Raw genomic sequence first — 26,465 nt, forward strand, 5'->3', positions numbered from 1 at the left:
CATAGAATCTCAAATTAACTATACAGATAATTTGATATTATTAAATTCTTCAAGTTTATAGGCACAAATGCATAGTTTAAATCTTTGGTCAATTTTTAGGGTTGCCACTGAAATCTAGAAAAAAAAATGTTTTCCCTTATACAAGGAAGATATTCAAGATATGAGGAAATGTGCAAATAGCATTCATGTGTTAGTTATAATGGCATGTAGTTTTATGGAATGGAAAAAAGCAAGGAAAGGAAGCAACAATTTAACACAATTCAAAATAACATGTTAAAAGAAGGGGGAAGGGGATTTTATCTTTATTGGTTATCTAGAATTTAGCAAGACAAAATTTATATATTAAGGGTGGAATATATTAAATCTCTTGCTCTTTAACTAAAAAAGTCCCACAAAATTAAAAACTTGAAAGAAATAAAACATAAATTTTTTGTTATGATAAAAATAATAATAATAATAAAAAAAAAACGTTACAAAGCAAAATTACTTTTTTTTAAATATTTATTCATTTTTGCCAGTTCAAGTATTTGGGCATCAATTTCTGCAGATTTTTTAAAACGATTAGTTTCATGGGATTAATGAACTTAATCTGTAGCAAATAAGGTAAAACATTTCTGCATAGCCTAACATACATTTTTTAGCTATTACACTTTCAGCGAATATATATCACAGAATGCATTAAAGGATGAACGTAACACAACAATGTAAAGAACATCCCAAAAAATTCAGTTTTAAATTAATGTTCTTGAACTAAAAATTTCGAAATTCGTTTATTTTCGGACATTAAATTAGCCATTTTCAAATTTGACGTGTCATTTTTTCCTATATTTGTTTCAAATACTAAGTTCATCAATGACAACTCTTTTGAACTGGCACTCAGTCTTGTATTTTTTCCTCTTTTGGCATGATTATTAAGTGCCTATTTTCTCATATTACTTAGGTTTATTATATTCTTACAAAGCAATAAATGGATTACATATGCAATAAATGGATTTTTTGGAACTTATCAAATCCATTCAGCAAAATATGAACTGATTTTTTTTTTCTCGTTCAATTCATATTAAATACCGATTTTAAGCAGCTCAATGTTTTTTAAAAAATTCTTTAATCTACTGTGAATAAGCTCATAGCTTTTCAAATAATGAACAAACCATTCAATAAACTCAAATATGTTTGATTAAATACCACCAAGCTGCTTTCGTAGATTCACCGTAGCTAATCCTGCCAGAGAAATGTATTCTGTTCTTTCACGGATTTACTGAAGTCTCGCGCATGCTCATTAGCTGCAATTCGGGAATCTCATGTAAAGGGAACAATTGTCTTGCAGATCGAAACTGGAATGATCAATACAGAAAAAAAGGGGAGAGAGAGAAAGGGACGAGTTTAAGCATCACACAATCACAAATGTTATTTTTTTTCTTTCATGTTTAGAAGCTATGACTATGAACTTTAATTCTTGCAATGATTAGAGATCAGCATTCTTTAATATGGGAAAGAAAATTCCCTGTATTTTCACTGTTTTAATAAAAATTTTCAAATGCCACTGCCTTTTGCCCATTTTTTTAAGACAATTTTTTAAATTCCTTGTTCTCCTGATGGTGTGATAATCCTGTATTTTATTAAGCTTAAAAGCACATTGAAAAAGTCACTGAGCTATCTACATCAAAATAATCTCATTTTATGCAACACTTAAAATTTATATATATATTTATATCCAAAGTTGGAAATAACTCAGGTGTTTTTTGTTGGTCTTGTACATTGTATAAAACGGAACTCATTATATTGGAATATTGTTATAATTGAAAAAAGTAAGGTAAAAACTTTACTTCTAATTTTATTTGATAATATGGCAGATGCTTTTGTAAGAAGATAGAAATTGCATCCAGCAGTTTGATGATAGATTGTTTTTCTGAATGTTGGGATGAAACAATGGCAGGTAACAACTGACTGATTGATTCCCAGTCATACATTTTCAATAAATTGTTATGCTTGTGTCCTAAAATCACATACAAGATTCCCTGAAATATTGAAAAAAATTCAAGATCACTTTTTTTTTATCAGCATATAAATAAAAAGTAATTCAAAGAAAACTTATAACAATTTAATACTAAAGATTATAACACAAAATCAATACATAAATTTAATTTCAGTATCTTTCACTGTTTTTTCACAAAAAAGAAAAAAAAAAACATTAGATAATATTATTAAAAAAGTATTTAATGATTGAAATTTAAAGTATATATAAGGTGACAAAAAAGAAAATTAGGCGGGATTTTTTAAATGCATAGTGGCAGCCATGAGCACGTGGCAGAACTGTGGGATAGTGGCCTTGAGCAGGTAAACACTTTGCCATTTTAGTAACCTTGGATTAGCGAAAAGGCAACAGCTTGCATTCATCATAAAAATGTTTTATAAAAAACAGTGATAGTTTGGAAGCTATGATGGGGGAGTCCCAACATTTTTACAACTTAAGATGTCATGATTCCATTCCATCAAATCACACGATAAAAAATTTGACCAACAGGGCGACCAAGAAGTTCTTGTATTCCTCAGAACATTGAAGTTATATGAAGTTTTTTTTTTTGCCATTTTGTATATTAAATTGCACTTAATATGAATTAGTTCTAATATATTTTACACATTGAGGAATTTTAATAAAGTATCCTTCACCATAATATTATGAAAGGATTCAGCTGACCAATTTTTATTATTTTTCTACACAGGTTTATAATCTAATCTGATATTTCATGTATTCTTCAAACACCTGTATTTATTTAGTTTAAAACAATATCAAACTTTCATTGATTGTTGTAAAAAATTGTTATGATATTTTGCCTGACTGAGCTCAAATCAATACATTCATATAAGCACAACAAAATGTTATATGGATAATTTGAGATATCGTTTGTTGGTACTATTTTCTTAGATATCCTCTAAAATATTGTGTTCACTAAACTTTATATAGCATTACTAAATTGACCTTCATTTAGTAAAACAAACCTTAAATTCCTCATGACATGTCATAGGATCCTTACGCAAGTTTTCTAAAATGTCTGGCAAGATAGTTTTGTAAGCAGAACCATTATGCAATAAACAATTCTGAAGGACACTTTGAGCACGCTTTCGAACCTACAAAGACATAAAAAAACATTTCATGAAACCATATACCTATTCATAAAAAATTCAATAATAAAAGAAATTTAGATTTAGCAATTTTAATTTACAGACCACACTGAATGCACATCAGAAACAAGTAGTCTAAATTATTATTTAAAATGTTTAATTGAATTAGGATCTTTTCTTAATATGGGAGTATAAAATTGCTTCTAATAAATTGTGACAAGAGAAAAAAATGCATTTATATTGATTGATATAACATATGTCAAGACAGTAATGTACACAATTAATATTATTAATCAGTCTACCTAATCAATTAATCTGTCAGATAACTCACATTTATAAGCTTATTTTCTCAAATATTCATTTATAAAGTATTCTTAAGATTTCAGAAAAATAATTAAGAACAAAAATATTTTTTAAAAAAATTATAAAATGAATTAACCTAACTTGAAATTAAGCTCCTGAAAACAGGTTATATGCTTTTTAAAATATATGCTTTTTAAAATTATATTCATAAAGATCCTTTTTAGATCCAGAAACACACCTACTAAATTAAAGCAATTTAAACATATAATATGAGAGAGTAAAACTCCAAATGTTGAATCTTCTAAATGAAGTTTAATATCCACTTACCTCACTATAATGACTTGTAGATAAATTTAAAAGATCTTTCATTAGCAGCTGATGCATATTAGTGAAATACAATTTATATCTTTCACTCATTCTAAGCTGAAAAAAAAATGCAAAGAATGTAATTATATTAAGATTTGAAATATATAAATTTATAGGAAAAATTGAGTAAAAACTTCAATGCTTACCTCATGTTGCAACAGAATACGATCAATTAAGAGAGACCGAATATGCTTCTTTTGACCATAGAGCTGTAATAAAAAGAATTAAATATAAAACAGTATAATCAATTAGAAAATATAACTTATCCAACTGAAATCCGATTTCATCAATGAATTAAAGGAAAGTCAAGAATTGAGTTTCTAAAAAAATTGTTAAAATCAATAATATTTTAATTTAAAAAGTAATGAATGTATTTCAATTTGTACTTGAATTCAAAATGAATGTATTTCATTCTTTTCAATAATTTTAAAAAGCTTTACAAGGATATAAAACGTTATGAAACCCGAACAAGTCTTGCCAAATCTTTCTCGCATATTCTCTGTAATATCCTTTGTCCACTGGATGAATAAGATGGGTCTAAGCAAAACTGTAAATGCTCAAATATTTATCTTCAAAACCTCAAACATGAACATTTCGTACTTTGTAGTAGAGAAATGAATACCAAGTATCCATTTTGGATGCTTTTTCTATTATTGAATGTAACCAAAATTTAAAATACAATTACAATTTCAAAAACAAGATCACTTACCCAATTTTTTGAGTTATTACAAGAAAGCACAGATCAATAGATGGTTAATTTCTCAATCATTTTTGGTTTAAAACTTGATACTGATTTATATTTCAGATACCCAAAGAATTTGGTGTAAAAATCAAATTTCATTCATCTAGCTCAAAACATTTTAAAATTATCCTTTTTACATATAGGCGTAATTTTAAAAATTCTGGGTTTTTTTTTTTTTCTTACTTTGCAACAGTTTGAAATATGAAAATTTATCAAATTTGAAGGTCAAGTGTTTATATGACAGTATTCCTCCTCATTGCATATTTCATATATGAGAAAGTCAAGAAATTAATGATCTTTTAACAAAATGAATGACCAAAGTGTTTAACAATGCTATTTTTAAAAACCAAATTTGGTCATCAATTTATGAGGAATAAGCAGAAAATATAACCTGAGGAACAAATTATCTTCAAATAAAATTACATTTAAAATAAACAAAACCAAATAAAAGTGAGAATGAATACATTTCAGTAAACTTTTAAAGCCAGTGAACTTATTTATAATATTGATGCATTAGTAAAAAAGTGAAAAGAAAAATATCAAATATTTCCATTTTCCAGAGAGAAACATGCAATTAAAAAAAAATTATTTAAAGAGCATCAATGAATTTGTTTTATTTAAATAATTACTCTTAATAGGTCAATTTTAATTTATTTATAAATCATTACAAAAGTGAAACAGTTCATTAAAATAACTCTAATAAAAATTACCTTGTTTTCCATGATACTTTTGATCATAGAGAATGATTTCCATCTAGCATCAAATTCCTCTTTCTCGATTCCCCAGTTGAATAACAGACATTGATATAGCTAAATTATTTTAAAGAAAGAAAATACCATAACATATTTCAAGACAAATATACAAAATACTTCCTAAAAATACCTGTAAATTTTTAAAATGATAAGCAAATCAAAAAATTGTTACTTAAATTTTAGATTAAGATATTACATATAAAATATATTTTCATTAAGAAATCGAAATTTGATGTATTATAATTTAATTCAAAATTCATTTAAAAAATTATCAGATTTTAGATCCTTTGTTTTATAAATAATTTAATATTTCATCAGTAATTTACCTTAATAATGGAAAAAAGGGATTTGGTATCATCTTCACAAAATTCAGTTATGTGCGCTGCAAAGAATAAGAAAAACAACAAATAAGATTTATATAAATATTTTTTGGCATTAAAAAGAAAATAGTAGCCCTTCTGAAACTTTTTTTGCATACTGCCTAAAAGGAGTTGGTACAAAAAGTGGGACATGAGCAATATTGTAAATTCCGTAAGTACACAGATTTTTATAATTATAATTTATTTTTTTTTAAGAATGTTTTGTACTTTTAGAATAGAAAAGAATAGCAACTGTGCACAATTTTTTTTCTATAAATTGGAATCAAAATTTGATACAGAACAATAATTTCAGAAACCTGATCAAATTTTAAATTTCATTTATGTATGTCATTGCATTTTTGAATTATTGCACCTCAAGTAAATTTATGGTCAGTCTAAACTTTTATGAATATTATTCAAAATATGATATAGATCAACAATTTAGATGTCAAACCTGTGTACTAAACTGCATCCATTAAGTTCTTTATGTTTTGTAGCTAATGTATTAACTAGCTATGTCAGTATTTTCCTGTGAATGGATTTTGTTCATATTTTTAAAAACAATCTACAAATTTAAGGTAAAAACCAAATTCCATCCAGTCAATTCAAAGCATTTTTTAATTATGTCCATATACAGACATAATTCTAAAAATGTGTTTTTTAGATTTGGGAAGGTTTCAAATATAGAAATTCATAAAAATCTGAAGGTTATGTCTTATATATTAGAATATATTCTTTCTGCATGCAAAAAAGTAAAAATGGTAACTTTATATTACAAAAATTAAACTGCAGCTTTTTAACAACTTGCACTAGAAAGATTAGCTACGTAGATAAAATACCATGTTTCAAAAGTAGGGATGAAGTGTTATACATACTAATAGACTGGAGAATCTAGAATAAGCAATTGGCACAACATTATACTTTGTTACTGTTTAATTAATGTTTTATTTATTTTTATAGAGGTATATTATTTATTATTTATGACATCAGTAAATTACTCAGTATGAATTATTAGTTGTTACTATAATGCAGAATACTTTCAAAATGGAAAGGGGCAAACAGTAAATATTCACCAATCTTCAAAAAGAAACCAATTTTTGAAACCAATAGGTTGAGGCATGTTATAAAGGTATGCAGCAACATTATCAAGCTCTTTTAGTGCTATATGAATAGAAGATAATAAAAACAGTAGTGTAATTTCTTTAAAAGAAAATAAATATATTAATTATTTGAAAGGACGAAGAAAATATAAAAAGTGATAATGCTTGGGTCCGAGTACAGAGAAACAAATATCAAAAATATTATGTGAGGATCTTGTAGCACTATAGAAAATGAACACTATAATGGAAGAAGACATTATGGTGATTGTTATAATGAGAACTAAATTATCATATATGCAAGATGATGACAGATGGACATCAGAAAGAAAAAATATTCACATAGTTGGAAATTAAAGTAGTTGTAATGAAAGTGTCACATACTTTATAAACTTTGGTGATAAAAAAAAATCTGTTATGTTATAATTAAGATTCTAATGCAAAAGAAGCCTTTAATGAGACTTAATCAACTAAATTAATTCTTACATTTTAAATAATGTAAAAATATATCCAAATAATGAAATGGCATACGAAATTAACATTTATATAATGTCTGAAGAATAACTGCTTACATAAATGATAAGTCACATAACAGAAGAAATTGAAAATTAATCAACTGTATAATTAAATAAAGATTAATTATTATTTGACTGAAAAGTACTTTGGCGTAAAATACTCAAAATTATGCGAATCAAAATTGGAATTCTGCAGCATATTGTTAATTGACCAACACCTAACTTAAATTTTCCAAATTTTAAAACAGAATGATAAAACTCAATTTTATAATCAATAATGAAGAATTCTGATATTTTTTTCATAAATGACATGAGTATGAGATGCTATGTTTATCCATAATGATAATAATAAATAAAAGACAGAAATGTTTATTAATGATTGCAAAACAGGGGTTTTCTTCCTCCTTTTTATGTCATCAAACTAAATAGGTAGTATTGCAGTTAAAGTGGCAATAATTTTAAGTTTAAATATGCACAGGAAAGGACAAATAATAATGCATCCAAAAAAGATGATGCACACCAATAATAGGTTAAAGGCATATTCTTAACTTGGAAAACTGATATTTGTATTAAAATCTTAATAGTTACACAACAGAATAATAAAAATAAATCATAATATCATATCTGTCCAATATAAACAGAAAATGCCAAAATAGCATGCAGAAACAAAACTAGAAAAAAATTGCTATTGCTAAAAATTGCTATTAAAAATATCATGCAATGATATTTTTACTGCAAAACAGAAAGGTTAAAAAGAAATAAAGGTATAGGTAGAACTAATTTACAGCATAGCTTATCTTTATTTTCTCTCCCAAGAAATTTTCAGAATATATTTTTCTTTCTAATGGATAAAATAACACTATCCATATCATTTTCAAGATTTGGTCTAAATATTATAAAAAAAATGTATCAAACTCCATTTATATCTTGATTCTAAATATAGAGAATCTTCTATCAGCCATTTCCTGATAGAAAATACTCCATTACATCAGCAAGAGGCAATTACTTCAAAATAGATCAAAAATAAAAATCAGAATTACAACAGAAATGATAGTATACCTAAAATTTCTCTCAATGCTTCAGCTATAAACTTCCGCACATTTTTTCCATCAAAAGAAATAACTAAAATGTAACAAAAATGACTATTTTTTAAATATGCATAAAATACTGAATATTTAAAAATGCATGCATACAAATAAACCATCTTTTTTAACAAGATAGGTAACAAAACGTAAATGAATTAATTTTTTAAAATATATTTTAAATTACACAGAAATTTTGCATAACAATTGATAAAAATGTTTTTTAAAAAAAAGTCAAATAACCCCTGAAGATATGATTAAAATGTAAGAAACCTTTATATCAATAATGTTAATCATGCTATTTAGATGTTTAAATTTATAAAATTTTAATATATATTTTCATTATTAAGAAAAATAATTAAATTAATGGATTTAAAACAAGTATTAGTTAGAAAAGGAATTGGCTATAAAATTATTTAATGAAAATTTGTTTACAAATTCTATTATTAAAGATTTATCATTATTTATCTCTTATGGTTTCAACAAGGTTTTATTATATTTTTGTATAACACATTTATTAAAATAAGAAATTATTTAATATTGTACAAGATGAAATGCTTTGCATATGAACAAAATTTAACTTTTGGAAATACTTTTATTGATCAAAATTTTATTATTAATTAAAATTCTAAGGAACAACTAACTAAATTAGAATATTATGCTTCCTTGATAACTCCTATATTTCCAAATCAAATCTATTTATTATGCAGTACAGTTGTTCCTAAATGAACATTCCAACTTTGCAGAGCTATTATTAAAAAAAAAAAAAAAAAAAAAAAAAAAAAAAAAAGGATAACATTGTTACTCATTGGAAATCAAAAATAACAGTTGAAGGTTAAAATTCAAAGCAGTCAGAAGTGTTCAATTTGGGTCCATGTTTGATGTGAAGTTTTAAAAGACTGAAGATTTGCTTGTTTGAAAATTTTTTTTTTTTCCCTCCTTTCATTTTTTTATTCTCACTTTAGGCTGAACATTCATGACTGTGTTGAATTCAAACTTCCAACTCTTATTTTTACTTTCTAATGGTAATTCTAATTCTTAAGTTATCTTGTATACTTTCAACAACCCTGCAAATTTGGAATATTTATTTATAATATCTCTATATAGTTGAAACTCCTATTCTAAAATTAATAAAGCAATAAAACTTCAAATGAATCTAAAAAATAAAATTTTAGAAAATATTCCATATATATTTACATTTAGTTCCACATTCCAAAATTGGTGGGCGATATGGAGGGAGGGCTGAATCTCTTCTGAAAATTCAAAAAAAAAAATAAATAAATAAATAAATAAAAAATAAACAAAAGTTTAGAACGATTACATTAAAAAGAAATCACACATAAATTCATTTAGAAAACATGTTTTCCTTATAAACTGAAGCACTTTTTAAATTTATACTATACATTGATATTTTTAATAAAACTAAAAAACAACCAATCAACTATTTAAAAAAGGGATATTCATTTTTTAAAGTAAGATAATTTGTTTTATAATACAGTGTCAATGACTTATTATTGTGCAACTTAAATACTGTCATGTTATAAACACTGTCATCAATTTTTAAATCTGTATTAATCAATGTGTGTAGACAAATTTCATCTTACAAATTAATATTTCTCGATTATAGAATTATGTGTTACAATTGAAATAGTTGGGTAGTAGCTATATAAGTAACCAATTTCATAAATATAAAATATCACTAATAATTGCCAAATATTTTTCACCAACATTTGATACTAAATTATTTAATTAATTTTAAAAATACCAGTTGATACATTTTTAAATAGCATTTTTTGAAACCAGCATGAGATAATATATTGCAGCCCCTCAAAATTTAACAAAATTAAACCTAATAAAGAATCTTATTCAATGTTTAAAAGTTAAAATAGTGAAAGAACTTTTTTTATCACACTATTAATAGTGTGAAAAAGTTACGAGAGTTGACAATACAACAAAACAATTATATTATTTTGAATTTCATTATAAAAATCATTATTACAAATTGTGTCCAAAACTGCTAAAACTAAAAAAAAAAAAAAAAAAAAAAGCATTTATTCAAATTAAATTGTTATAATTGAAAAGCTACTCTTTTTAAACTTTTATGAAACTGCAAAAATAATTTTTGTGCAATAATATGCTTCAATGTAATAATGTAATACATGAAAATGTTAAAACTCAGTTTTTATTCAGAGGACATTAATCATTAAAACTGTGTAAAAATAATTTTTATGTGATAATATGCATTGATATTATGACAAACATATATTAAAAATTTGTTTTTAATTAAACTTTCAATTAAAGTTTTGAAAAATCCATTCTTAATGCCCAAAAATCAAACAACTGCCAAATTTAGTGTTACTAGCTGCTATTGTTTATGTTATGCATTTCTCTGACAATCGGAACAAATCTTTCCCCAAACTAGTAGAGACAATTTACTGCGAAGTGAAAAATTATGTATTACTGGGGAACGAAAAATTATGTAAGTTACAAAAAGAGAAAAAACAAAAATCATTAATCAAATCTAAAAAGTAAAAAAAAAAATGAATATTTTGAAAAACTTTAAAAAAAATTTAAATACTAAAAAACTAGGAGATATTTTTTACTTTAAAAAAAAAAAACTAAAATCTGGCAAGTCTGGTTCAACAAATTTTAAATGGGACGCATAAAAAACATTGCGAAGGAAATCACGATTAATAAAAATTTAAGGGTTAAAATTAAAATTTATCATACTGAATTTTATACAATCGATTAGTTGAATTACATACCCCAATGATTCCGTATAGTAAATTCTCATTCAGAGGTCAATCAAGGATTTGCTCCAAAAAGATATATTAATGAGAATGATTGGTTGTATAACATACTAGAAAAACTTCATTGTAAGTGTTTTTAGAGCAGGTTCTCACATGTTTGATAGAACTCTTTTACTGTATCATATTCACCTTGCTTTATTTTTATTCTTCATTGATCAGACAAGCCTGCACATTCTTCTTGTTTAACAACACATAATAGGTTAAACATACATTTATCAGGAATAACTAAAATTCTTCAACATATAAAACATTAAAAATTGTAGTTCAAACCTTTTTTGAGTCACAAATATGACACAATCTGTATTCTGTACTGCTCCTTCCAGGTTAGTATTCCAGAATTTTGATAAATTGCAATACACATTGTCATAGAGAGAGCAGAAAAAAAAAGGGCTCATTAAATAAATATAATTTTAATGTCTTGGAACCTCTACATTTATTTCATTCTGGATTCCTTCTCCAAACTCTTCAGTTTTACTGCTTTTTATGGTTTTTTTTTTTTTTTTGATACATATCTTTCAGAACAAGCTATTGAATTGTCATATTCAACACGGGGAAAGAAAAAGGTTTCTTGCATTTTTCAAAAAAATTAAGCCCATTTTAAGGACTTTTTATCAAAATTAAGAACTTTTAATGTGTTTAAAAGCAGTTTTCATATTTATGCACTTTTCATAATGCTGTACATCCTGTAAAAAACTGAAGAAAGAAAAAAAAATCATATGGAAATATTTTAAACAATTTGTCTTAATATTAAAATTACAAACAAACTATAAGTCTTAGTTAAAGAGGAATTTTCAATATCTTTATAGTATTATCAACATAAATCAAGACCTTTTTAATATTTGAGTATAGCATATTAAAATGCATATTTGTAATAGTTCACAATTTCAGCAACTACAATTAACATATAAAGACAAAATATAGAAAAAGGTGCCTATTTTGTCAAGCATTAGGTTTGTTCAAATAAATAAATGGTAAATTATGGATGGTACATGTAATCAGCAATTGTTTGAAATTGCACAAAAGATTTCTGTTTCCAGCTTATTCTAATCTTGATTGCAAAGTAACTTACAACTGAATTTGTTCCTCTTCCCACAAAGGTAAAGCAGTACTAGCTCCATAAATGCCGCTGAATATAATGCTCAATGAACGATGCACTCTGTCTCTGAAATGATTTAAACAAAATTATAAAGTTGCTGATATCTAAAAAAAACACTACATAATGAAATAATTATAATACGAAATATTGAAAATCATATACATAATTTACATACAAATATAAAAATTTTATGTTATTTAAATTAAATGTTGCTCCTTTCGAGGGAAGAAATATTAAAATCCTTCATTTAATTAATTTAAATCAGAGAAAAGTGGTCTCAAATGCCTTGCATAACATTGGTGAAGAATGAATACAAAATAATGATCAATGGTGTCAGTTTAGTAATTTTACTAAAATTGTCTTTTTTTTTTTAACAATTAATATCTTGCATTTACCAGTAGGTACCTGAAAATCATATTTAAATTTTAAATGCATTGCTTTCCATTGATTGAAAGCTATTAAAAATTATTATTATTAGCAATTAACCATTTTGTTATGGAGGCTCTATCTCAGACTCATTTACGGAACAGAGCATATGTGGAAGGAATCATCCCACAGGATGGGGGTTTTGCATCGTTAAGCTTAACTTTGAAAAAAAATCACAAAACTAAAGTTTAAGTCCTAAATTCATCAATTTTGCTACCTTTTTAGATTATTTATAATATGAGGACATTTTTCCTCTCACAAATCGCATTTTCTTGCCATAATAAGCCGAAACCAAGGCTTTAATAACCAAGGTAATAACCTTTTTAAACCAAGGTAAAAAGAGAAGCACTCGAAATGTATTCTGCTTAGATTTAGGATACAACAGAACTGACAGTAAAACCCAAACAGACTACAGTTACACAGTAATAGTAAAAAAAGAAGAAATCCAAATGATTCTATCCAAAGGAAAGTTACACAACCCAGCTCTGTTTATTAATATTATTTTTACTCCCCACCCCCACAGCTGCTGATGTGTAAAATACCAAACTAAAGTTGAATATGATCAGACTGAAGGTCAGGATACTAAAACTATATTTTAAAAGTAAAGGACACAGGGAACTATCTAGTAGCAATTAAAAATTATTCCAATTTAAAATGCACATATGCATCAGTATCCCACGAGTTCGATTTCCAGAAATGCACAGATGGTAAGCCTAGCTGTGAGAGACATTCTCTGGTGATGCTTATTTGACATGCTCATCGCAAAGGGTTAAAAAAATGTTTTTAAACCAAACAACATTACATTAAATTATCTCTCATCTTACAGACAGAATGAAAAACAATTTAAATAATTCAAGCATAAAATTCTAATTTCATTAACCTTTTACAATCACAAAAAGATACAGGTTTCTTTATTTTTTTTCTTATTATTCTGTTCTTTGATAATTTTCTTAAAATCATTTAGAAAATTTAAGATTTAATACTTCAGTTTTTATATTAAAAAGATATGTAAGTAATCTTTGATATCTTTAATAGTTATTTTATATGATCAGAAAGGGAAAATTGTTGCTTCACAAAGTGGGCAGCAAATATTAGTTTATAATAGCTGCCCTATAAAGCATCATCTATACTCTATGCTCACTGTGCCAGTAGGAAGTATATGTTTGAATTTATAAATTATATGTTTAATATATACAGTAGAAAACAGTTTCAGATTAATAGAAATAAATGCAGAGCTTACATAATTCCAATTGCATTTTGCATCGCCTCAGACTTTTGAAATTTTGCTTTACTTAAAAAAACATTAGAGCGAACAGCTTAAAGGGTAATGCAACTAATGGGTGTTCCAAAATACATAAATACAACACTGTATTTTATTGATTGTATACAGATATTTGTAGTTCTGCAATTCATTAATTATTTTCATGAAAATTACTATTACACATCACATAAAGAATTAATACCTTGGAAGTGAAATTTCTTTGCAAGACCAACTTCTTAATTTTTCAATTTCTGGCACCACAAACATTTCTAAAAGCTTTTGAGCAACAGCTATCTCCTCGTCACTGGGCAAATGATACTGGACATTTAAATTATCAAGTTCGCCTGCTTTGCCCCAATCCTATGACAAGACGGGTAAAAAAGACTTGTATTTTTACAATACTAATTTTAAAAAATAAGGTAAAAATATATTTTGTTACACCATTTGACAAAACTTTTATAAATAACCTTTCCTATTGTATATTGACTTAACAAATGTAATTTACTGCTTTAACATCAATTCCACTAAATTTCCAAATTTCTAATAATTTTTGATGAGTATAAAATCTGCATATCATTCCAAACAAGGGCAATTCATTTATAAATTTAAAACTTCCATCATTAATAATCCTTGTTTTGTAATTCAATTTTATATCTTATTTCTCTTAACTGTTTCAAAAATGTTATCCATCAATATTAGATTTAATTTAGTGAAAGAAAGAAAATTTTACCTCTCATAAACTCATAACTCTTAAGAACTAAAAATACCACTATATTTAATAGCCCAAGTTTTGAATACATCCTTTTTTGATATATCATTGCTGTTTACTGCATTCAATAAAAATAAAACGTAATGGTTCATCTAAATTTCTCAAGATTGATAGAAATTACTGGTTAGAATCTCCTAATCTTTTGCCTTCCCATAATACAGATACATTTTGTTCACTCATAAATTACATTTGATAACTTAAACTTTAAATGTTTAAAAATTTGGAAAGTTTTAATTACTAAGCAAAACAGTTGGTTGCGAAAAGAAAATAGCTCTTACTATTATTATTTAAAATATGTCGACTTTATCTCACACTATAATTTTCTTATCTTACTGAAGCTAAGAATATGTCTTATTAAAATTCTATAGAATTATAAAATTCTATTCTATTCCTATTCTATGTAAAATCATAAAATCAATTTTTTGAACTTACTTCAATATATAGATGAAACTCTTCTGAACTATGACGAGTCCATGGATCAGGTACACTACATGTATCATATGGATACATCAGAACTAAAGATTTCAAACAGTGCTTCAATAATGAGCATCCTAAGTTATATCCCTCTTTACATCTTAAATTCAGAGCTTTTTGGAGTACTTCAATAATGTAGTTCTGATATTTCAAAAGTTGTTTACCATCACATCGTATAATCTATGCAAATAAAATTTTTAAAAATATTACTTCATTTAAGAGTAGAAATAATAATAATAATAACTGTAGAACTAGAGATGAATGTACAGTTTATTTTACATTAGCTTACAGGGAATATAAAAAAGAATGCCTCAAATCTGAAGCGCTAAGTGGCATATCAATTTACAAAAGAAGATATAAACTAAGTGATTGGAATACTGACTCTTTTACTGATCCTACTCTCAACTGCCTTGTCTACACATCAAGTTATTCTTCCAAGATATATTCTCAATTCTTCGTACAAGTGCAAGTGCAAGAAAGTTCGATAGCATTGAAGAATGTGAAAGTTGTGTTAAGATTCTGTTCATTCTATTATTCATTAATTACCTATGTTTAATTTAGAGATGCTGTAAATTTTTTGTATACTAACAGTGATTTAGCCATATAAAAATGGATTTCTTTCTATTTGTACCATACTTAAGTTATTAAGACAGTATTATTATGGATTTTGAGATAGTTTCTTAATGCCTTACTACTTTAATAAATATTTAAATAATCCATCCATTTCAAATTGTTCAACCCCTTCATTCTGAAAAGAAATATCTTAATAAAGAAAATCTACCATCAAATAGATAAACCAAACTTAAGTCCCATTTTTCAAATTAATACTTAAATTCACTTCATTCTTCACAGAATAAAATGAAAAATTTACTTCTAGATCTAACCGAAATGTATATACATAAAGCTAAGAAAATCATGGATCACCAAAAGACAATCCAATAATCCAAAACAGATAATCCAAAGAAAGCTCATACTTTGATTTTCATTAATGAATAAGACTCATTTACTTATTAAGAGCAGAAATTCCGGTACTTATATTCATGAATATACAAATCAGTATAAACAAGTAGTTGAAGTTCAAGCATATAAAATTTCATAAGAAAAGAATTACCTCAGATAATATCAATAAACTAAAGAGGAGTTCATCATCAAGTCTTTCTTCATTGAAAATTTCTTCATGCTCAGTCAATGCTAAAACTAATTTGGAAAAATGAGGCAAAAATGCTGGTAAACCTAACTGTGGAGTAACCTAAAAAATTATAGAATAAAATTATTCTTGCTTCAAAATATACAGTTTCTTTACATCAATAAACTAAACACTAGCAAAAAGCTTTTACAAATGAAAAATATTTTCAAATGTTCCTTATTAGTTGATTAATAAAATTTTATTAGCAGAAGAAAAAAAAATGAAATTTTAAAGAAATTTACTTACTCTGCAAAGAACTCGGCACATATTTGCTGCATATTTACCAGAGAGATTAATTTCAAAAATGTGGCTGGTTACAAATGTTTGCAGTCTTTTAACAACTATCTATGATTAAAAAGAAAAAAAAATCAGTTGCGAAATTCCCAAAACAATATGAAATTAAATATAAAACAATTTATTTAAAAAAATTATACAATTTAAAACATATTGAATTAATCAGATATCTTCACTTGAATTTGGAATAAGTTTAATAGTTTTTAATAAACAAGTTCCAAAATATAAATTTTTAAAAATTCGATCAAACCAGAGAAATATATTTCATAAACTAATATCTTATAAGAAACAAACTGCATTGACAATTTTATTAATATTAAATATAATAAAAACGCACAAGAGAGTTTCTCGGCACTATATAAAGACTTTTAAAATAATTTCAAAATGTATTTTACCGAACAGCTTTAGAAAAAATAAGCATAATAATGCAGTATAAATAGAAAATTATAATTTAAAATTTTAATAACTCTAGTGCTTTATATACTGAATATTTTGCTAATACCTGAATAAATTTTTCAGATTTTACTTTGAAACTAAACACTTAAAAACAAATTCTGTTTTCTTAAACTTTTGACAACCAAAGGGGCATATACATCCCACTAATCTTTAAAAATCAGCTTAAATAGTTCTAAGTAAACGTAGTTTTCTTGGTGGTGGTGGGAGGAGAGGATGTGTTTGGCCCTCATGTCCTAGCAACTGGGGTTTAAAAACTTAAAAAAAAAAAAAAAAAACTAATAGATTTTCCTAATACAAAAGCTATTATCTTCATTTGCTACACAATTGCAGAGAAAAAGATTTTAAAAAATTGGTAGTCAAAGGGTTAAAGTTGTGTGCAATGATTCTAAATAAAACAAATGTTTGGAGCTCATGAACTTTGATATTATAATGATTCTTCATGTTGCAAAATTTCAGAGTAACATTTAAAAAAGTCATCTCAGTTTCAAATTTCAAGTATCTTAAGTTCACTTCAATTTTCACTGTGCATTTAAATACTTAAGAATGAAAAATAAGAAAGAAAATTAACAAATTAAAAACAACATTCTTGCACAAATTCAACTGAACACTTTCATAGCAACAGAATAAACATCTTAAATATATTACAAGATTCTTAATTAGAAATGTACTACTATTTTATAATTGAACAAAAATATTTCCATGTTGCTCAAAGTTAGTGACATAAATCTATTTATGTGGAAGAAGTAGAATTTTGATAATGAATTTCTCTATGCCTGTGATATCGACAGTTATATAACAATGTATCAAGAATTATTCTTATTTCTGAGAAGGAATAATTATAAACAAAATGATTAAATGTGAATTAATAATCAAAATGCTGATTAACAATAAATACTAAACTAGAAATAATTCTTCACATTTTTAATTTTTCATAACATAATTAAATAAAGTTCATTTCAATTAATGAAAGCATTCTTTCAAATAAAAACATCTAAATATTGGATTAGGCTTTTTTTTTTTTTTTTTTTTTTTAATCTTCTACGTAAGAAGGGGGGGGGGAATGTTCAATTTTAGGTTTCCCTCAGGGATATTTTATTTTGTTTCCAAATATTAATGAAATCATTACGAACAAAATTCTATAAAATATGATTTGCTATTGGTATTACTATTATTCCCTTTTTAAAACTCTGCCCTTTTTTTCTTCTTCTTCTACTACTTCCACTAGCTATTTCTGACAGCACAAGTTAACAACCAAATAACTACCTTATTTACAAAGTTTCAATTTGTCAATCTAATGATGTACTGTGTTGAAATTATATAAGGGCAATTGATAAAACATTTTAATCTGAAACAATGGTCAGGACGCCAATTTCTTAAACTAGCCACCAAAATTGTATATATTGTAATCCTGACAACAAATTTAATGAATATAACATTCCTATAAGAGCTGGAAATTCAATGAAAGCAAAAAATTCTGAGATCTACAAACCAATCAGTCACCATGACTCCTTACTAAAAACAAAGAAACACAATTTCATGCTTAAATCAAATTTTTCTCAGATAAACATTTGAATATCATCTAAAAAAAAGTAGTATTTTCACATAATATTCAAAAGTCGACTGCAAGCTATAAACTTTTCACACTAACTTCATGAATGGCAGGAGAACTTTGCATAATAACTATCCCAAACGTGCTATTCAGGCCAACTTCTAGATAATGTTCTTCAGGATTTGTGCGTTCAGAGTCACGATCTAAACGACTTGGGTTATCCAAGCAACTATTTTCAATTAAAGCAAAAATCCTACAGAAAAAAAAAATACTATTAATCTAAACATTCGATTCTTATAATTAACAAAATACTTAAGTAGATTCCTTAAATTCTTGTAAAATAATTTTTTCTCCTTTAAACAAATTTATAATAATTTTACAATTACATACATTGTCTAATTTCTGATAATTAGTATATTTAGTTCAAATTAGTCTGATAATTATATTAGCATGTGTGTATATAAAGTAGAATTAATTCAAGTACTTGTTTGTGATACACAGAACCCTAAAAAAATTTATTAAACATAAAAATAGAAATGAAATATGAAAGGAATGAATGTAATATAAAACATGTATTCTGATTAAATTTAAGATAAATACATTGACAAAAAGGTGCATAAATCTTCCATTGATAAAATTGGAAATTGAAATTAAACTGCCCAGAAGCCAAGAAATATGTCTTTTTTCAAACTCTCTTTGCATTTGAGAAATTTCTAATTTCCTTGTAAAATTTCTGAACTTCCCAAACAATTATTTATTTATAAATGATAATTATTATCTTTATTTGATGTTATTTTAAAACTTGCATATCTCCATCTCAAAAGTCTTACTTAATTTCAAATCTAAAAGTATATGCATTCCCAGATTGATAAAATCACAACAACTAATAAACATAGAATGTTTTAATTTTTTAATGAAAAAAAAATCTTAGTTTTTTTTAAACACCAAAATAGTTTCTAAATATTTATAAACACATTAATAGTTTTGAATGCAGAAAATTTGAAAAACTGCATCAAAGGGAAACACATCTTTGTTATTATTATTTATAAGCCATACACAGTAGCTTCAAATGCCTCATAAGAATATTTTGAATCTAAATTTAAAACTGTAGATGCAATTTTTTAATAGGAAATATATCCTCTTAGGAAAGAGCTATCCATTACCTATTGGAATATACCAATAAAAAAATAAAGTCTATAAAATAAGCATAAAAAATATCTTACAAGTCAGTTTGAATCTTATTTATTCATGTACAATTTCTTTAATATATATAATATAGAGATTTTTAAAAATTTAACAATTTTTTTAGAAGAATAAACGAATGTGAGACAGCAAAAAGTTAAAATGATTGCATTTTCCTGATTGTGTGTCTTATAGAAGCAATCCATCAAACACAAAACAATTAGAATATACTTGCCTATCTAGTAACTGAAGAACAAAATCTTCAAATGCAGCAGTAGCTAGACACATTTCTCGTACATTCTAAGGACAAAAATGGATTATAATTATTTTCAAATTGCTCAAAATCGCGTAACAGAAATTAAAAAGCAGTAGTAATTGATATTTTGATCATAATATGTTAATCAAATGCTTAAATTTAAAAAACAAAAACTATATTATTTTAATTATGCTTCCATTAAATATTTTACAAAATTAACATACAATGTTACATTTTTCTACAAAGCATTTTTAATTCAGATATTTGCATCAAATTCATTATTAACTACAAAATTAATAGTTGAAAAAATGATCACTCATTTGTAACTTACAATATTTGAATATGAATTAGTTCAGTGCCATAAACTGTTAATTATTTCTAGAAATTTACTCTCAAACTAAAATAATGCATCTCACCTCTGGTAATTCTCCATTATTTGCTGCACTAGAGGAATCGTGAAATAAGACTAAGGCTGAGAGGGTGGACATAAACTGAAAAGTCACCTGAAGATAAAAAGGTATAAAAAAGGTTAAGATTTTACATTATGTTAAAAATGAATAAAGTATTATAGCCCATGAAAAATAAATCCCTTTTAGTGACATTATTTAGATTATTGGCATTCCTGTATAAAAAATAATTGTTATCTAATTCAAAATTTAAGATTCTTGTAGCCATCAGATTGGAGCAATAATTTTCCTTAAAATCAGAAATTTACCCAAGAGAATATAGAAGTCAAAAGAAAATACCCAATTTGACATTTAGTATGCAAAGATTCTTCAAAACAGTTTATATAAAACTGTGCGAAGTCTGATTCTGAAAATTTCATATATCAAAATTTGATCATTAATTAATTTCAATTAGTTTTATTTGTTCCAAAATATTAGATAAATATAAGATTTTCATCATGAAAGGATATAACTTGCAGCTAAATATTTATCTCAAATAAGTTATAATAATTTATAAAATAAATTATCAGTTAATAAAAAAAAAAACTGAATTTACTAAAACTATTGTTTATTAAAGACCAACCAAAGAACCTTCAAATATGCATGGAAATAATTCTGGAATCGAATAAAATATCAATTAAACAATATAAAGTAGACACTAAATTTTCACTACGAATCTTGATATAGATAAAATAAAAATCGATATAGATACATAATTAAAAATTAAGCTGTGAAATGATTTTCTACATATAAAAATCAAATTTCACAGTGGATAAATTATTTTTGATTTAAAAAAAATATCATTTATGCATCATTGCTGATCTGAAGTTAATACTGACCATGCATTTCTTAATATCGTTAGAATCGATTCCTGGCAAGGCAGCCATTAATAGTGGTATAACATGGGTAGGTCCTTCAGGAAAATATTTATTCTTCAGAACAAGAGGCCGACATACAGGAACCATACAATGCATGGCAGCAGTTAAGCGATGGGGCTCTGTTAATGTCTCAAGAGATGAATACAATCTACATTAAAAATGCATTAAAAAATTTCAAAAAGCATTAACATATTTATGTACAAAATTAATAAAATTACATTTCCAACAAATTACAACATATTAAATTGGGAATTTCATTTTTCATTTCAAGAATTATCAACTATTTATTAAAATAATTCATATATTTTTTTATATCTCGTTCTATTATGTGGCTATTAAAAAAATTCTACCTCTAACTGCTAAGAAGGTAAAGGCTAGGGCTGAGCGATAACCAAATATCATTATCACAATATATCGTCCAACACATATCGATATTTTTCAATATATTGTGTTATCATTTTTTATTTACAGCTATTATAAGTTATAAATAGTCTCTCTCTTAACATGATGACTGATCAAAATTACTCCAAATAAAAGGAAGTTTCAATTTATATAATAAAAATATTTTCTATCTTTTGAATAAAAATAGTTTGAAAATAATTGTGTTAAACCCCCTTTAATAAAGTGTGTCAATATTAAAGCAATGTCTGCATGTTACAATTTATAAAATTGTGCTTCTTTAATATAATAATTTCGAAAATTTCATTTTTTTTTACAGCTGAACTTAAAAAAACTTCAGATTCTTTCATTCTTTATAAAAAAAAAAAGAAAGAAAGGGAAAACAACATAATAATGCCCTTAACAAGTAAAATTAAGTAGTTTTAATCAATCATGAATTGAAAATCTGATGTCTTGAAAAATTAATTTTATATAAGAATTACATCAATTTTTATTCTTATTTTAATAGTATTAAAACTAATAAACACTAATCGATAAGCATTACGAAATTGAAAATGTAAATTAATTGTTAATATCGATTTATTGTATTGCGATTTATCATGAGCGCCGGGCAAAAACAGAACTATAATGGAGTTTCTTTTTCTTTTTATGCGAGTATGCTTAGGTGTGAAATGCGAATAAAATTGTGGATTTAATCTGAATTAATCCATTTTGCTTTTATTTCTGAAGATGAATATTTAATGAATAAACAAAGGTCAATAAGCAACCTCCTGATAAGCACAATTATTTTTGCATAATAGCATCATTCAGCTAGAAAACAGAAAACAGTTTATTATTCCAAAATGACATGTTTAAAACAAGTATTTTTATATATTAGAACAAAACTTATACTTAAAACCCTAAACGATAACCAGCACGAAATTGTAAATCCAAATTGCGAATATCGATTTATTGTGTCGCAATTCATCGTAAACTATTATTCATGATAGTGATTTCGATACATCAATATTTTTCGAAAATTGGCATCAAAAAATCAATTTCTCAAAAATATAGATTTTTTTCGATAAATCAAAAATTGGTACAACTCTAGTAAAGACACAGAAAATAACAAAAGTATTGTTTTACAAAAGTTTTTGTAGCAGTTTTGAAATTGCATGAAATAATCTTAATTTAAAATCAAATAAAATATATTTCACACATTCAACATAACAATATTAAAGTTAAATGAATATTTCAGACAACAGCTTATTCCAACCAATATTATGGCAAACATTAATGTGTGTGTGTGTGTGTATTTAAAATAAATATTTAAAAAGTTATTTTATTCTTACTTGGAACAAATAGAATGTAGATCTATTTTTCATTTTTACTCATATTTTATCCCATGCAAAACAGAAAAAAAAAATATTAATATAACAATCAATATTTTACAAAGGAATCTAACCTTTCTAATATAGGTGGTATAACCAATTCTGGCCGAAGAGTACCAAGATTTTGCAATGCAGTAGCCGAGTCTCTACAACCCCTCTTGCTGAACATAGAAAGCAATGCAACAGGGACTATACTATTCACAAAATCTGTTACTTCTTGATTTGTTAACTTATATTCTTCTGGAACAGGAGTTAGCCATGATGGTTTACGGTATCTTTCCCTACAAATATTAAACAATACAATACAGAACACTTAAAATTATAGCTAACATTACATAAAAGCAAACAGCAAAAATATTTTTAAATTCAAATTTCAGATCATATAATCAGTATACTTTCTCAACTTACAATAATGGACATTTAAGTCATCAATACTCTAATACTGAAACTAAATTACTAATTAATAGTTAAAAAATTATTTTAGAACAAAAAGTTCATTATTAAAATTACATAATTTTACCTGTGCAAACGTTTTATCACAGCAAGTGGTAGCTTCTGCAGAAGTCTTTGCATCTTTCCCTGTAAGGAAATTTAAAAGCCATCAATAGACAAAATTAATTTCAAAATCATTGTTCTGAAAAAAAATTAGACATACAAAAGCAAAGATGCAAATAAAGATGCTTGCATTCTTTAAACAAAAATTATTTAAAAATAACAAAAAATAATTTTAGGTTTTTATAGATTCTATAAAATTTTAATATTAAATTGAATTATTTCCACACTTTCTTCTTTAAATCACTAAATTTTAGTTTGTATTTTTAAATACAATTTGACACATTTATGATGCATAAACATGATGCTTATCGAATTAATATGAAAAATACAACTTTTATTCTTACTCAATAAAAAAAAAAAAAATCACAAAAAAAATTTGAATTGTCAAAATATTTAATAATAAACAAAAGTTTCAAAAAAATATATGTATACAAAATATTGGCAATTAACAATTTTCTTAATATTTATTAAAAAAACAAGTAATTACATTAATTTCAAAGAAAAAAAATAATTGAAATACTCACTAACCACCTCCCATGATTTGATGGATGATAAAAAGATTCTAAAGCTTTAAAAAGTCTGCTAATGTGAAGCTGACAACTGCTATTTCTACCCTAAAAAAATAGTTCATATTTAAAAACTAACACTGGTTAATTATAGAAAATAAATCAATTGATAATATTTTCACTTAGTAAAACAAATACTGCAACAACAAAATTTTGTATAAACTTACCAGCATTGAAGCTAACAATGTTGCAATAACACTAGTGTCAAAAGTTGAAACTACTCTAACTACTTGAACCATTGATGTCCTACCTGGAAGATTAAAACTACGTAGAAGTCCTGTGAAAATCTAAAAAAAATGTTTAGTAATGTTAACAGGAATGAAGAAATAGGTATATTTTAAAAGTTACTTTCAATATACAAAGCTTTTTCCTCTTTCAAAAATTATGAAATAACAAAAACATTAATGTTTAATGAAAAATAATTAAAATGTTTATATAACCTCATAAAAATATGAAATAGAAAATTAGCATTCTTAGCTTAGAAACAAAAATACACAGCTAATTTTAAATAATACAAGAATCTTAACAACTGACATCAGATGTAATTATATTGGAAAAATCGCATATCTCAGAATTCTTGGTTTTCAAAAATTTCTAACAATTACTTGATTATTTTATTTCTTCTATTTTTGCTAAAACATCTCAAACATAAAAAGCATGCTATTTGAAATAAAAAATATGCATATCTTTATTTATGAAGTACTTATAAATAATCTTTAAATTCTAAAACAATGCTGATTAATTGTTTCAGATTTTTTTAAAAATAATAAAATTTTTAATTATAAAAATGTAATATCTTACCAAATTTGTTTGCTTGAAAAGATGTTCCCAATTTATTCCTAACCTCAATGATCATATTAACTAAAAAAATTTATCTGTGTTGCAATATTTAAACCTTTTGCGACGAGAAGCACAAACGTATGCTTATCGCTGAGACTGGCAGTCTCTTTCACAAGTATCTGTCCAGGGCCAGAAGGTTTTTTTGCTACTAATCCTAAATTTACGAAATTACCAACATATTAAAGCATTGTTTAATAATGTTCCGTGATATATTATAGTGTGACTATCACTACTATCTGAATCTGATTCAGGATCAATATCTGAAATATTTTGCATCATTTCTGCTATTTCAAGCTCAATTAAACATTTTCAAAACTTTAACATTTTAACGGTAAAAAGAGAAAAATTTGCATCTACAAGATCCAATTATCCACTAAAAACTGAACTGCAAACCGAAATACCCAATGCTGTAGCAAAAATAAAACTCTCCTGCTTACTATAAACAAATACGGAGTACGAATTTAAAGAGCCATCATAAAGCATGCCATTCGGAAACATTCCTTTCCATTTATATAATCAAACATCAAGTGTATGCGAGTCATTTTGAATAGAAGGTCAAATCTAACCATATGGACATACAATGCCATCCTGTGCCAAAAGTTACAGTTTTCAAAATGTTCCAGGACACTGGTAAAGGGAAAGAATGAGAAAACTCTCTGGCACGCAAGCATGTTGGCCGGGAAATGAGTGCATTTCTTGCTGGCAAGTATATGTGATAGTCGACGCAAAAGGGTTAATGGAAGTTATACAAAGTCCACAATGATACAGAGCCTTTTGCCATATTCCTTTGTTTTATTTATGTTGACAAAATTTAAATAAGAAATAAAAATTACAACACAAAATCACTATAAAACATTAGTGCAAGTAAAACATATTCTTATAATAATTTATTCTGTTGGGTTGGCAACTATGTAATTGCGGATTTCACTCATAGATGGCTTCAGTTGAATTTTTAGGTTTGCAGATGTAGTACAAATGTAAAACAAATTTTGTTATTTGATAGTTGGCAATTCAGCTGTCAATCAGTAAAAAAAGTTTTTTGATCGGTTGCGTAGTTTTCGTCTGGCGTTCGTTGAAAAATGGAAAATCAAAAGGAACATTTTCGTCATATTTTGCTTTTTTATTTTCGCAAAGGGAAAAACGCATCGCAAGCTCATAAAAAGTTATGTGCTGTTTATGGTGACGAAGCCTTAAAAGAACGGCAGTGTCAAAATTGGTTTGCCAAATTTCGTTCTGGTGATTTTTCACTCAAAGATGAAAAACGCTCTGGTTGTCCAGTTGAAGTTGATGACGACCTAATCAAAGCAATAATC

The 26,465-nt window shown here is 25.8% G+C and overlaps 1 protein-coding gene across 1 annotated transcript in view; it reads right to left on the reverse strand.

Annotated features, from left to right (window-relative positions):
• LOC129975109 (proteasome activator complex subunit 4-like) overlaps positions 1–26,465 on the reverse strand; it is a 68,942-nt gene that overhangs the window by 32,134 nt on the left and 10,343 nt on the right. Inside the window, exons 8-28 of the mRNA XM_056088043.1 lie at positions 24,480–24,599; positions 24,271–24,360; positions 23,712–23,770; positions 23,266–23,472; positions 21,384–21,570; positions 20,515–20,601; positions 20,078–20,142; positions 18,760–18,913; positions 16,608–16,706; positions 16,287–16,424; positions 15,134–15,355; positions 14,135–14,292; positions 12,219–12,311; positions 9,537–9,592; positions 8,317–8,379; positions 5,613–5,668; positions 5,245–5,343; positions 3,939–4,001; positions 3,754–3,849; positions 3,001–3,129; positions 1,827–2,018 (exon numbers count right to left, since the gene is read on the reverse strand). Coding sequence (XP_055944018.1) covers positions 1,827–2,018; positions 3,001–3,129; positions 3,754–3,849; positions 3,939–4,001; positions 5,245–5,343; positions 5,613–5,668; positions 8,317–8,379; positions 9,537–9,592; positions 12,219–12,311; positions 14,135–14,292; positions 15,134–15,355; positions 16,287–16,424; positions 16,608–16,706; positions 18,760–18,913; positions 20,078–20,142; positions 20,515–20,601; positions 21,384–21,570; positions 23,266–23,472; positions 23,712–23,770; positions 24,271–24,360; positions 24,480–24,599 — 2,433 coding nt within the window. The remainder of the gene's footprint in view (positions 1–1,826; positions 2,019–3,000; positions 3,130–3,753; positions 3,850–3,938; positions 4,002–5,244; positions 5,344–5,612; positions 5,669–8,316; positions 8,380–9,536; positions 9,593–12,218; positions 12,312–14,134; positions 14,293–15,133; positions 15,356–16,286; positions 16,425–16,607; positions 16,707–18,759; positions 18,914–20,077; positions 20,143–20,514; positions 20,602–21,383; positions 21,571–23,265; positions 23,473–23,711; positions 23,771–24,270; positions 24,361–24,479; positions 24,600–26,465) is intronic.

The sequence above is a fragment of the Argiope bruennichi genome, chromosome 7 (assembly GCF_947563725.1).
Source record: "Argiope bruennichi chromosome 7, qqArgBrue1.1, whole genome shotgun sequence".
NCBI classification, from domain to species: domain Eukaryota; kingdom Metazoa; phylum Arthropoda; class Arachnida; order Araneae; family Araneidae; genus Argiope; species Argiope bruennichi.